Below are 14711 nucleotides of genomic sequence, written 5' to 3'. Positions count from 1 at the left end.
CATTTTGGTAAAAGGTAGATTTCAGTCTTGGGAAATTCACTAGAAAAATCACAGGCTAGAGAAAGGTGCACTGGTGTACACCACATACTTGTTCTTAGCAAAAACTTTTGACAATCATACACGTGGGGATCACTGATAAACTGTCCCAGTAATGTTACTGGCTAATTGACAGACTACATTCAGTTAGGATAAGAGGCCCATCTCCTCAAAAAAGATCCAACACAAATGGTGTCCCTCTAGATTCTTTTCAGGGACCATTATTCTTTGCCTTATATTTTGCTGGTGTCAAGGGTCTCTGACTCCTCAAGTCTGCTGATCTCTGCAAACTTGGAGTCATTAATACACCAGAAGACATGCACGCATGCAAACACACACACGTACGTGCACACATACACACACACACTCCAGGAGAGTTTACCCATACAAATTCATGATGTCTACAGCATGGATTAAAGCTCAAATGCAAAATACTTAAAACTCAGCATTGTTCTCTTTGGGAAACAAAAGTACCCATAAAACTATCACAACACCTCCCCAAAAAACAGATAACGTTGTTATTGACCTTGGCATGTTTGAGGACAATGAACTCTCCTTCAACCAGTAGGTATCAACTGTTGTGAGAAAATCCTTCTACCCAGTATAACTAATTACCACGGGAACTTCCTCCAGAGCCAAGTAAGTTATTGTTCCACTATACTCCATCCTTATTAGAACAATAATCAAACATAATGCCGCCCTTTGGTGTGTATCTAACCAGACATGGGGACAAACCCAAAAAGCTACAGTGTTTCTTTACTAAAAGGATCTTGTGTATGAGTTCACTAATCTGGATGGAACATCTAAAACCTCTTATTACTCATGTCTTTTATAATCTTATTTGTGGTCATCTCTACATGGTTTACAGGGGGAAACCCCCAAACTGGTTTACTTTCAATATGTCTTTAAAACTGCAAATGCCACTTACACCTGCTCTACCATCTAAATATGCATGAAGATATTACCAAGAATTTGTAGCAGGATAGACATCTCTCCCTATGAATCCCCTACCTGTGGAATGAGCTCTTTTCTCCATGGCAAATGCAGCAATTCCCTCACCTTCTTCAAATCTAATTTATAAAAGTGGATGGGTAACTGCAAGTTTAGATTGGGTCTTACCTCAAAAGATTATCTACCACATAACGTACTCGCACGTAAGGCAGGTACAAAGGCCAAAAAGCATCATCAAACTCAAAAAAAGAGGCCAGCACCAAAGGATGAGAAAAAATATAATAGCATATAAACCATGAATCAGACCAGTTTCGCCCCCAAGGCTTTCATCAGTGATACACTCATAACATTCAAAGAATATTTAAATAGTATTCCAAGTACAATAATTAAGCAGATTAATCAGCATTTAAAGACACAGCACAGTACATAGAATTATATACACTAATTATACAAACCACCACTCAAAAATGGTCATATAGACCTGGGGAAAATAATAAATTAATAATCCAAGACTTCTCCTTAATATTCAATATACTGTGCATCCCATTTTCCTGGATCTGTCCCCTCAAATGTTATCTATAACAGGAAAATGAAATTTGGCTGTTTTATGATTAAGAACATGTTTGTAAAGGGCATTAGTCAGATGCTGGTTTCTTATGTCACTGAAATGTTCAGACATTCTGATCCTAAGCGGCCTAGTCTGTCCCACATAAAAGGCGGAACAGGTGGCCAACTAGACCACACAATCTGTCCCACAATTACCAAAACATTTAACCTGATAGACCTTACTGGTATTCCTACTAGAGAATTCTTTAGTTTTAAGCATATGTGTACAGAATGAGCAGTGCCCACAGGGAAAAGACCCCATCAATTTATCCCCAGTTAATGTAGTTTGTTGACCAAAAACAGGCTTCTTAAATCCAGATTTGAAATAACTAAGGTATGACCCCCCAAATTACAGCCCCTGCGATAGGAAAATAAACACTCTGGCGGTAGTATCCCGGCTAGCTCTTGGCTGGCCAAAAGGATGTTCCAACTGTTTTTGATAACATTTCTAGTCGCATTGATGTTTCTTCCATATGTAGTCACAAACTTATTCACCTCCTGTTCTGTACCTGATCTAACCTTATATTCCAGTATTTGGCTCGATCTTGCTCCTGAGCCCAATTACTGGCTGTCAAACCATACCCTGGGTTATATCCACGATTACAAAACCGTTTTATGAGGTCCTGTTGATGGTATGAGTAGGTACCTTGATCCAAACAAATCCTCCTGACTCTCAAAAACTGGGATTTGGGTATATTTCTGATAGTATGAAGGGGATGTAAACTAGTAGCCTCCAATAAACTGTTATATTGGGGGTATTTACGAAACACTTGAGTAGATAACGTATGATCAGAGTTAGGTGTTATTCAGACATCCAAAAAATAGATCTCCTGATCATGCATGTTAAGTGTAAATTCCATCCCCCATTTGTTCTCATTTAGATATTGGACAAACTCTAGTAAATATGTAACATCACCCCACCAGATCAACCAACAATCATCAAGGTACCTACGCCAAATATCCAACTCCCCTAAATAAATATTGTGTGATGGATCATAAATAAGAAATTCCACTAGGTACCCATAAAAAGGTCCGCATAAATGGGGGCAATTCCTTGCGTTTGCCAGAAACAGTCAGCTTGAAAGTAGAACACATTCTTGGTTAATATGTGTCAGCCATACAAATTAACAAAGTGTTGAAGCCGGGTGGATAGATGCCCACCTTGTCAAGCCAATATTTTAATTCCTCCAGTCCAGCCCAATGGGGGATATTTGTATAAAGAGTGGTAACATCTAACGTGCACATCATCCAACCTGGCTCCAACTGTGAATCAGACAAAATCTGGAGGAATTCTGTGGTGTCTTTCAATCTAGCACTGAACATCTTTAGTAGAGGCTGTAGATACTGTGTAAGATATACTGAAAGGGGTTCAGTCAATGAACCCCCTACCAGATACTATAGGTCTACTTGGTGGTTTCTCCAAACATTTGTGAATTTTAGGTAGCAGATATAAAATCTGCCTCTGGGGATCATCCACCACCAGTTGTTGTTTTGTTCCCTCTTCAATAATGCCCTCTTCAACAGCTAGTTCCAAAAAGGAATTTATTTCACTTTTAAACTACATAGTAGGGTCAAGCAGCATAGACATACAGTATCTGGAATCATGCAACTGTCTATGAGCCTCATTCAAATAATATTGAAAGTCCATGATCACCGCCGTTCCTCCTTTGTCCGCAGATGTAATAACAATATTAGATTTATTTTTCAAATTTGTCAAGGCTTGTTCCTCTTCAGATAAATTGTGACCTAAAGTATGGGAATCATTTAATTTAAAATGCAGATCTTTGAGACAAGATTCCTGAAACACCGACACAAATTTATCCATAGGAAGTTGAAAATTGGATTTCCGAAACTGAAAATCCCTACTTGTCCGACTGTTATCTTGTCTACCAAAAAATAATTTTAAATTCAGCAGACGGCAAAATGCCAATACATCATTGACTACAGAATCTTTATTCACAAAGAAGCCAGGAACATATGGTAGGCCTTTATTCAGTAATTTTATTTCTACATCAGTCAGGTTAGCAGAGGAGATGTTGTGCAAATTAGAGACTTCAGTTACTGGGGTATAAGTACCTGTAACAGTGTTTCCACATTTTTCACTCCTTCTATGTTTTCTACCACCCCTGTGTTTATTCCTAAAGAGTCATCCAAACCTCTAGTTTTTTTATGTACTGGGGACCCCTGAGTGAGTACTTGTTCTATTTCATGTATTGATTACAAACAGTGAAGAGCATTTTGAATGTCCTTTTTGGTCATTTAAGATATTTTTTCCTGATATTGGAGTTTTTTCATCAATGTATTTGGGGCTCACCCCATGTTATGGGTGTTTAGGATACCCACTATTTTGGGCTGGGAGTATATATTTGTGTTATAGTCAATGATGTATTGGCATTTTGCCGTCTGGGTCTTACCTCAAAAGAGCCTTTACGGAAAGGGACATGAAGTAATACGCAGAGGCTAAGGTCCCATTGACGAGCTCAATCAACTACTGTCTATGAACATATGAGAGATTCTCCTTAGCACTTCTCTGCCATGGATATTTTCAGGTGCAAGTATTACATATGGCTGCAGAGGAAGAGCTTGTCTAGCTCAACACAGACAAGCAGTGTCCCAAGTCTGTGATGCAGTCCCCCCCCCCCACCAAGAAATGACACTAAGAACCCAACTACAGCTATCTACTCCCAACAACGTGTGTCAGGAAAAATGTTCTCCTATAAAAGGACTTTAGGAAACAAGGACTTGAAAGTCACTCTGATCTTTGCTCAGTGGACTGCCACTTTTTATGAATTTTTATGGTGCTGTTTTCTATCTTGCCTAAGCTGCTGACACAGCTATCACGTTTTAAAGACAGACAGACCTGAATGTAACTGCCATACTGGAGAGTGTGACTACGAAAACAATATATGCAAGTACTCGCTATATTAACTGATCTTCAAGAATTTCTACTGTAGTGACTGCAACACACAGGCACTTCCATTAAGTACCCACTGATTTTTTTTTTAAATATAAACTAAGAGTAAAGGTAACAAGAGTACATTCCACAAAATTCCTCAAGTTTTGACTGTGCTTGAAATGGGCTCCAGCTGGAATGGCCAAACAACAGAGTGGGAAATAACCAATATAGACAGCCATGTTTGGACATCAGATGATAACTGTGACTACTTGCATTACAAGTAATTTCTTGCTTATAATGCTACTGCAGTAGGCAAAACACACAGATAGAATCCCAATCAAAATCTCAAAACACCTCCAAATGGGCAGAATAAGATAGCCTAAAGTCTCTCAAACGGACACTAATTCAGTAGTTTATCTGTAGACTTTGCTTAAGGAAAATTTGCACACAACCAAGTGGCCATGGTGCGGATGATCACTGTGAATGCAAATCTGAAGCAAGCACCCCCTGGTGAAATGCCCTTTAACAACAATGGCTAAAAGCTTGCAAGCTTCCTGGTGACAGGTTCACTTCATCCAAATGGCCTACTCCAACATTAAAAAGTAAAACAAATGTTTTAGAAAAGTGAACTCTAGGACAGATGAAAAAAAAGTTTACCAACAAACAAGCCCAACATCTACAATGAATGATCAACTGCAGTAAATGTTCACTAATAATGAGTAAAAAATTAAGAAACTAGAAGAATTAGCTTACTTACGTAGCTGCAGACATGACTGATGCAATCATTATGGTATAGTCCCCAAGATAGAGGCTTACATGAAGACATGCAGTATGGTTCTACTGCCAACTTGAAGTTGTATGTTAGATGTTGTAATGACTTATCTGTAAGACCTGCGACTACTCAACTTCCTTTGACAATAAAGTTGTTGGTTCCTAGTGGAAGATAGTGGCTATTCTCCAGTCTATTAACGCCATCAGCACACTTGCACAGCCAGGAGGCAGAACATGTGCTAGTATATAAACATACATAGATTACATCATCTGGTTGACCCTAGTATCATCCACAAACAGGTCAACTGTGTTCTTATTCCTCCTTGTGATGACTATGTGCATTACATTTTTAACCAATAAAAAGACCTCTAACCGAAGGGCAGATTAAAGGATGCACTACTTCTTCACAACAATCAAGGATAAAATTAATCTGTCCATGCTGTGTGGAACTCTGAATTAAATGAACAAGGAGAGTAAAAGGGGAGTGTAGATCAGAGCGCAAGTTTGTGTGTGCTATATCTTTAAGAAGCATCCGAGGCTGTATGTGCACGTATAAATTAGACACTTGCAATCCCTAATGCCATTTTTAAGGAGTAATCTGAGAGACAGCATGCATGATCACAGTTGTTAGTTTAAGTTAAAGTCAGTAAGCCTCTATAGTAATCTGTTTGTATAAAATAAAGCTGCTTAAACAGAACCCACAAAGACTCTTCTATTGTGTCCTAGATAGGAGAGCGGCATGGTGTCAGAACTGGGATCAAAGAGAAGAATATTCAGAGCCATGAGGTGCAAAGACAACAGTGAAGGTAAAGCAGAGAGAAACGAGCACAAACAGAGCCAGAAAGAATCAAAGGTAATGAGAAATAGCACAACTTATTTACTTGATATGAAAGACAAAAAAGGAGCACTGCAAGGGCACAAACCACATTATCAGGCAAGTGGAAAGCATGAAAATTTTGTTAACTAAAGAAAATGTTTAAAATAAAGTATTTGATTAAATGAATAACAGTACAGCAAAACGAGTGTGTTTAAGGCAAAGGTGGGAATGTCTAGAATAAAATGAGCACAAGAAAAGTACATTGGGCATGAAAAGGGCTTAAATGAGCAAAACAAATATAATAAGGACAAGAAAGGGCACATTAAGCAAAAATAAAGCAAGGCAAATGTGTTTTGGCAATAGTGTTGTATTTGGGCATAACTACGACTTCGGATTGTGTCAAGGGCATGACTAAAGTTATTCAAAGTATCTCAAAGTGTGTAAAAATGTTTACAGTGTGTGCTTATTGCTGTGCATGTATTTTGAAGAGTTTACTGTATGCAAAGTGCAACTATTTTGTGAAATACAGTCAAAGTATAGACATTTCGAAACGTTTCTTGTGCTGGGTGTGTCTATTCTGCAAAGTGCCACCATTACTGAATGCTTCATGTACTGTAAAGAGTTGCTTAGCAAGGTACCACCATTTTGGGGATATTTCAGTGTGCTGTGTGCAGTTACTCGTAAAGTGCAATTACTTCAAAAGTTATTGAGTTTTGGGCAACTGATGTTCAACTTATTTGCACTGTGCAGTTACTTGACATGTTTCTTACACTGATAAGAGGTTTTCTTGCAAAAGGCGACACTACAAGAGTATTACAGTACTCATGAGTTATTCAGACGCATCGTAAAATTACAACATTTTTCTTAAAATGATGATAAATAACTTTGTAATATCGTTGGAAAGGCTAAAATGCCAAAGTACCAAAATGCCAGAGAAATTTATTTCGTAAAGTCCAGTTATTCACAGGTACTACGAGTTTGTCCATTCCCATAATTCTGAAAAGCCCAAAAGGTATAAGTTCAGAGCACAGAGGCATTGTACAAATACAGGCATAGGTGCACGTGTGTATGTTTGTGCTTATTTGCAAAACTCTTTGCTGGTATGTGTTAGTATGGCAGATGGATTTCGAAAACCCCTACCACTTGTATTTGATCAGAATATTGCAGAGAACTGGAGAATATTTGAGCAAGAGTACATTATTTTTATACAAGCAGCTTATGCAGATAGAGATGCACGTATTCATTTTGCTAAACCTAGCTGGGTCAGAGGCCATAGAAAGAGAGCGTTCATTTGTGTATGCACCAGCAGTACATGATGGAGAAGGTGCAGACAGTCAAACTGTTGTACAAGCTGAATTAAGGGAAGACCCTGAGTGTTTGAAGAGCAAGTTCTGAGAAATGTGTAACCCCCACATGCATATTACACTAGACAGGCATTTGTTTTACATGACAGATCAGAAACTAGGGGAAACATTTGCAGCTTATACAACTAACTTGAGAAACAGCTAAACGTGTTGGTTTGGTGATTTACAGGATGAGCTGATAAAGGACAGGCTTGTTTGTGATATCAATAGTGATGCTGTGAGAAAGATTTTACTTCTTGACAGTGATTTACAGTTGAGCAAAGCCATAGAGATTTGTCAATTCCATAAGGTGCCAGAAAAACACACAACTATGCTTGTGAGTGACAAGAGCATAGTTTCAATTGGCTCCAGAGCAAATGTAGACAGTATGCAACACATGGCAAACAAGAGCAGGCCTAAGAACATGGCAGCTACAGGATTTCCAAAGAAGGCACGTGGCTTTCCAGAAAGTTCTACGAAAGGAGCTTGCACCAGCTCAGTCCAGTACAACCATGAATCAGCAAAATCCAAACCTAGCTTTATTGTTAACTGTTGCAATTGTGGTGTGAAACACGAGTCTAAAAGAGAGAAGTGCTTAGCAACTGGTCAGCAATGTCACAAGTGTAAAAAATGGAATAATTTCGAAAAGTTTTGCAAATCAAGTAAGCCTTACACACTTATAAAGAAAGGTCGCACAAAAAAGCAAGTTGATCAAGTAGAGCCGAAGCAGTCAGCTTTCTATGTAGATGGTATATCAGTGCTTGGTGAAAGAGTTGATGCAGTGAACTTACTAACAAGAAGGGAAGTATTTTGTACTGTCCAAATTAATAGAAAATCCAGAGAGCTCAAAGAAGACACTGGTTGAAAGTGTAATGTTATATCAGCAGACACATTTGCTAGAGTGAGAACTAACGAACAACTCAATATAACCAGTAGTGCGAGACTTGTTGCTTATGGAGGCGAAGAAATTCAAACCGAAAGTTCAGTGATGCCTTCATGTTATTTGACAAAGAACTGTTACAACTTGTTATTCTATGTAATCCAAAGATCAGTGCAATCTTTATTGGGTCTCAAAGATAGTTTTAGAATGAATCTGCTTTCTTTTTCTAAAGAAGTTCATCATGTAAGTGCATTTCCAAGTTCTAATGTCTCCGAAGCCATTTTCTCACAGTATGCTGATGTTTTCAATGACAAGTTAGGCAAACTTCCAGTTGTGTATTCCATGAAGTTAGACACAGAGGTCACTCCAGTAGTCAGACAAGCAAGAAGAGTTCTGACAGCTATGCAGGATAAAGTTGAGGCTCAGTTGGTTAAAATGGTTCAGCAAGGTGTGATTTGTCCAATCAAAGAATCAACTGAATGGGAGTCATCCATGATAGCCGCTCATAAAAAAGACTTAGACAAAATCAGAATATGCATTGACCCAAGAGATCTGAACAGAGCATTAAAGAGACCATATCATGCAATGCACACAGCCACAGAAGTTGAAGCTCTAATACCGAATGCCACTGTATTTTCTGTTTTGGATGCAGTTAGTTTTGGCAAGTGATTCTAGATCATAAATCCTCATTTCTACCACTTCTGGTACTCTGTTTGGCAGATACAGACTCCTAAGGATGGCCATTTAGAATAAATTCTGCAAGTTAAGTCTTTCAGCGTGCAATGAAACAACTTTTTCGTGTTATCCTTGTGCCATAATAATATACAATCTATTGGTTGGGGGCAATGGTGAAGCAGAACATGACAGAAACCTCAAGAAAGTTCTAGGCAGAGCATGTGAAGTAAAACTGAAGCTCAATCCTCTGAAGTGCAAATTCGGACTTCCAGAAGTTACGTATGTAGGACATTTGTTAACAAGTACAGGTGAGACCAGACCCGACCAAGCAAACAGCTATTCTTGAGATGTCAGCCCCAGAAAATGTACAAGCTTTACAGTGCTTCCTGTACATGGTCAACTATTTAGGCAAATTTATACCAGACTTCAGTGATTTGACAGCACCTTTAAGAGAGCTCACATGCAAAAATGTTGCATAGTCATGGTTGGAACAACGCCAGAAGGCATTTGAAAACCTTAAGCAGAAAATTGCCACTCCACCTACGTTAAGATACTATGATGTGTTACTCTTTCCTGTGATGCTTCAAAATTTGGTCTAGGTGCAGTTATACTTCAAGAGGGCAGACCAGTAGCCTATGCATCTAGATCACTAACCCAAACTAAGATGTGGTATTCTCAAACTGAGAAGGAGCTTTTGGCAATAGTATCTGCATGTTCTAAGTTTCATGATTATATTTATGGCGAAGCTATTCAGATTGAAACTGACCACCAACCTCTAGTTACTATTCTAAAGAAGCCTATGCATTCCACTCCAGTGAGATTACAAAGAATGATGCTCAAATTGCAAAAGTACAAATTCAAAATGGTCTACGCAAAAGGCAAACTACTCTACCTGGCCGATACCTTATCTAAATCGCCCAGAAGTACAACAGCATAGCTTGACGCACAGTAGTTTGACTTTGATGTGATGTCAGTGCGTAATTTTTCCACCAGTAGACTTGATGAGTTAAGAGATCACACTTAGACTGATCCAATTTTACAAAAGCTCAATCACTATTAATGTTGGATGGCTGTAAAAGCAATCTAGTGTACCACCTGAAGTGCAAATGTATTTTCCTTTGGAGATGAATTGTTGATGGAAGACAGCATTATTTTCAAAGGTCTTAAAATTGTTGTTCCTGCTTCCTTACAACAAGAATATATCCATATTTTGCATCATGATCACCCAGAGTCCACATACACTAAGAGAAGAGCAAGAGAATTAGTATTTTGGCCTTCATTACCGAAAGACATTGATTATGTACTTTCTTCTTGTTCAATATGCAACAGTACTAAACCACATTTGCAAAGACAACCACTTCAGCGAAGTCTAGTTCTTGAACTACCTTGGTCTACTGTAGTAACTGGTATCTTTGAGTGGAAAAATCAACACTACTTAGTTTTGTTAACTCTTATTCAAATTGGTTTGAGACTGATCTACTACCTAACCAAACATCCACTGCCAGTGCTGTTAATACTAAGTTGAAACGTCATTTCTCAGTTCATGGTAGTCCACACAAACTTTTTTCTGACAATGGTACTCAATTCACTAACCAGTTGTTTCATAAATTAGCGAAAGAATGGGACTTTGTAAACGTCACTACTAGTCCTGAATATCCTCAGTCCGATGGTCCAGCTGAATGCACAATGCAGGGTGCAAAGCAATTACTTGAAAGGTCAAAGCGTGACAATACTGATGTATTCTTGAATTTGCTTAATCTCAGAAACATAACCCGTGACGATATTCTTGGCTCACCTGCTCAAAGACTACTTTCCAGGCAAACTAGAACTACGCTACCTATTTCTTCCAGTTTGTTGCAGCCTAAACCGAAGAACAATAAAACTATGAAGGCTCAATTGTTTAAGAAGCATAACATCCAGAAACCTATTTGCAACAGATCGGGAAGATTACTTCATCCACTGAGGGAAGGAGAGAGACGGTACAAATTCAGAAAACACAAGTTTTTGATCGAATAGGACAGACTACAGGTATCTGTGCCAAGCTGAGATCCTATTTGGCAGACTCTGAGGGTGTGGAGTATTAGAGGAACCGCAGACATCATCTTCCTGTACCGGAATCATCATCATCATTGCAATCACAGCACTGTTTCTGTGACGCAGGCCCTAAGTCTAAGAGTGACTCAGACACTGTTTCCATGACAGAATGTGTTCAAAATTCTGATTCCATTCGAGAAAATGATTCCAACATTCCACAGGTCAATCATTTTACAGAAACTGTTCTAGTTGCTAAATCTAATTCCCAGTTTTATGTCACACAATATGGACAAGTATCTAAGCCTAGTGTGAAATACGCAGCAATGTGGACTTGATTGTACGTACATGTGTATTTAGTACTGTATAATGCATGACTTAGGATTACCTGTGATTTCTGCATGACAAATAGTCTTATAACAATCCTATGATCCAATTCTCAAAGAGGGTAGATGTAGATCAGAGCGAAAGTGTGTGCATGATATATCTTTAAGATGCATGCAAGGCTGTAAGGGCATTTATAAATTACAGACACATGCAATATCTATTGCCACTTTGAAGGAGCAGCCAGAGCATGCATGATCACAGCTCTTAGTTTGTATACAAGTTACTTAAGTTAAAGTCAGTAAACCTCTATAGTAATGTGTTTGTACAAAATAAAGCTGGTTAAACAGAACCCATGAAGATTCTTCTAGTGTGTCCTAGATAGGACAGTGACATGGAGGGAATGACCAACTTGAATAATGGTGCTGGGAGCGTGGCCTGGGCACACAATACTTGCATGTCAGGTATATTCCACATAGTGGAAGACATCTATTTTGAAGAGGATCATAGAGTCACAGGAGTACAGCTAGAGGCCATAATCTTTCTGATCATTACTAGCATTAACTTGACAAGACTGTGATATCAGGAGTTTGGCAAAAATATTGCTGACAATGTTAGAGGCTCTGTCAACTACAGTGTAAACGCTTTTATGACAAACCCTAATATTAGCTACAAGCAAACAATCCTTTGGCAGCTGCTTCTTCAAAACAGCACAGTGGAAAAAACAAATTCATACCCTAACAAATAAGCATCATGATTTTCATGCATCAGCATATTAAAGAAAGGTTACACTAATTACATAAGCACATACAAGACTACTAGTCATTTTATTTACTGTTGCCTTTCTGGACCATAATTTTACATTAACTTGCCTTGTGCTGCTGGAGGCTGCAACTGGTACCCAGTCAGCTGACACCATCCGACAGGATATAGATCAGGAGACTGACAATCAACCCATTGGTCATATTCGTCATCCCAACCATCAAAATGGATCCTTAGCAATCTGTGGATAATGAGAGTCACTGTGGCCACACACACCAGGCGTGGCTCCATAAGATCTACAGCCTCCAGTTTCATGCCCCGTCTGAATCCATGGTTAGGGACTTCCTGAGAAGCAGAAAGAAGAAACATGTTACTGTAATCAAAAATAGATGATTCAAACTGAGAACAAAGACTGCCACAAAATCCCTCATAAGAACTACTACTTGATTATTTAATGTGAGACTGAAAACAAAAAAGCTAAAATTCTGTACTAACTTTTGACCTCTTCCAGCTAAGCCCTTCAAAAACTCCTGCCTCATCATGAAGACAATTTTCACGATTGTCAAGAAAGTACAGTTTTCTACCTACCATAAATGTAGATGTTAGAGTGTTCACCCTGCTGCAGTCATCACACTTGGGTTATCCTGCCATCAGGCGGTCCCGCAGTCAGCCTGAATTCCAAAGTCTTGGTCCGGCGTCGGTTGCTGTCGCTTCTTCCCTGATGTCATTGCGCCAGGGGTATATAAGAGGCATCCAACGCCATTTTCTTCAGTTTTTCTTGCCCCAGATGTCAGGTGCCCCCAATAGGTAGGCAAAATATATATATATATAGCTAGATAAAAATAAAACAATACCTTTAGGCACAAGCATATACACCACAGAGGTTGTATAGGATAGAGTGGTATAGATAAGTTCAGCTAGTTCAGAGGGGATGGAGGGAGGGTAACCTGGACTGCAGCAGGGTGAACACTCGAACATCTACATTTATGGTAGGTACAAAACTGTACTATGTTCATCGTGTTACCCTGCTGCAGTCATCACACTTGGGTTGAATCCTAAAGCTAAGGATGGGAGGTGGAGTTAAACAGGGTTAGAAGAAGCTAGTAGGCCCTGCAAAACTGCAGTGGCCAAACCAACTCTAGTCTTAGAATATAGGGGTAAGTGACAGTGTTTGGTGAAGGTGTGCACTGAACTCCAAGTTGCAGCTTCCAGAATATCCTTGGTTGGCACTCCCCTGAGAAAGGCTGCTGATGTAGCTGTAGCCCTGGTGGAGTGGGACCTAATGTTAGCAGGTACCGGTTTCCCATGATGCGTGTAGCAGAAACGTATGCAATGCCCTATCCATTTAGAAATGGTCTGTTTTGAGATAGCTTTTCCTTGTGATCCTGTAGCATAGGCTACAAAGAGCTGGTCAGATTTTCTGCAAGCCTTAGTTTTATCCAAGTAGTAACGTAATTGCCTGTGAATGTCCAAAGAGTGCAGGAGTCTTTCTCCTTTGTTCTGGGGATTTGGGAAAAAGGTGGGGAAATTAATGATTTGGTTTAGGGCCACACTGGATACCACCTTTGGCATAAAGGAAGGGTTAGTTCGTAGAGAGACTCTGTCTTGATGAAAAATGAGGAAAGGCTCTACTGCCATTAGTGCCTGTAGCTATGAGACTCTTCTAGCTGAGGTTATTGCTAGTAGCAGGGCAGTTTTCCATGAAAAAATTTTAAATCAGCTGAAAAAGCTGGTTCAATCTTGGCCTTTAGCCTGGTTCCAGGCGCAAAATCTTTCCAATTTGTCAGAATAGGTTTTCCTGGTGCTGGGCCTCCTGGCCTCCAGAATGACATCCATAACAGCTTTGGATAGAGGTGTTGGCTGGTTGTTTATGTAATTTGCCATGCAGACAGGTTTAAAGTCTTGAGCTGGCTGTGTAGAATCTGATTGTCTCGCTGGGTGAACAGGTGAGCAATTTGTGGTAAAATCCATGGTGGGCCGTGGCCCATGTTCCTTAGAATTGGATACCAATGCTGGCGTGGCCAGTCTGGTGCAATGAGTATTATTTGTGGTCTCTCTAATCTGACTTTCAGCAGTACCTTTGCTGGAAGAGGCAGTGGAGGAAAGGCATACACTGTTAATGTTTTCTAACTGAATGAGAGGGCGTCCACTTTCCAAGCTTGTGGATGGAATGTCCTTGTGCAAAATTTTTGAAGTTGGTAGTTTTGAGGGCTTGCAAACAGATCTATGTCTGGACGTCCCCATTTTTGAGCTATCATTGCAAATACTTGTGGATCTAGTTTCCACTCGTGTGGATCCATGATGTTTCTGCTTAAGTCGTCTGCCAATGTGTTTTTCTTTCCTGGCAGGAATTGTGCTTGTAATTGAACCTGGTAAGACAGTGCAGTGTTCCACAAGGTCATTGCTTGCCTGCATAGAGGACAGGAATGTGTGCCCCCCCCTGCTTGTTTATGTACCACATTACTGTGGTATTGTCTGTCTTTATTATTAGTTGTCCTGGATGTAAGAGGTCCTTGAAAGCTGTTAGGGCATTCTGTACTGCTAGCATTTCTTTTTGATTGATATGCAGATGCCTCTGATCTGTAGTCCATTTGCCCTGAATGCACTGTCCTGCCATGT

General features: G+C 39.5%; 1 protein-coding gene across 1 annotated transcript in view; it reads right to left on the bottom strand.

Annotated features, from left to right (window-relative positions):
• The window catches only part of MBTD1 (mbt domain containing 1), a gene marked incomplete in the record, with an annotated part of 2241711 nt that overhangs the window by 201955 nt on the left and 2025045 nt on the right, over positions 1-14711 (bottom strand). Inside the window, 1 exon segment of the mRNA XM_044084938.1 lies at positions 12203-12437. Coding sequence (XP_043940873.1) covers positions 12203-12437 — 235 coding nt within the window.

Source organism: Protopterus annectens, chromosome 10.part0, assembly GCF_019279795.1.
Source record: "Protopterus annectens isolate FY-2018-M chromosome 10.part0, PAN1.0, whole genome shotgun sequence".
Taxonomy (NCBI): Eukaryota; Metazoa; Chordata; order Ceratodontiformes; family Protopteridae; genus Protopterus; species Protopterus annectens.
The sequence above is the reverse complement of the archived record's forward strand: the minus strand, read 5'-3'. Positions and strand labels throughout refer to the sequence as shown.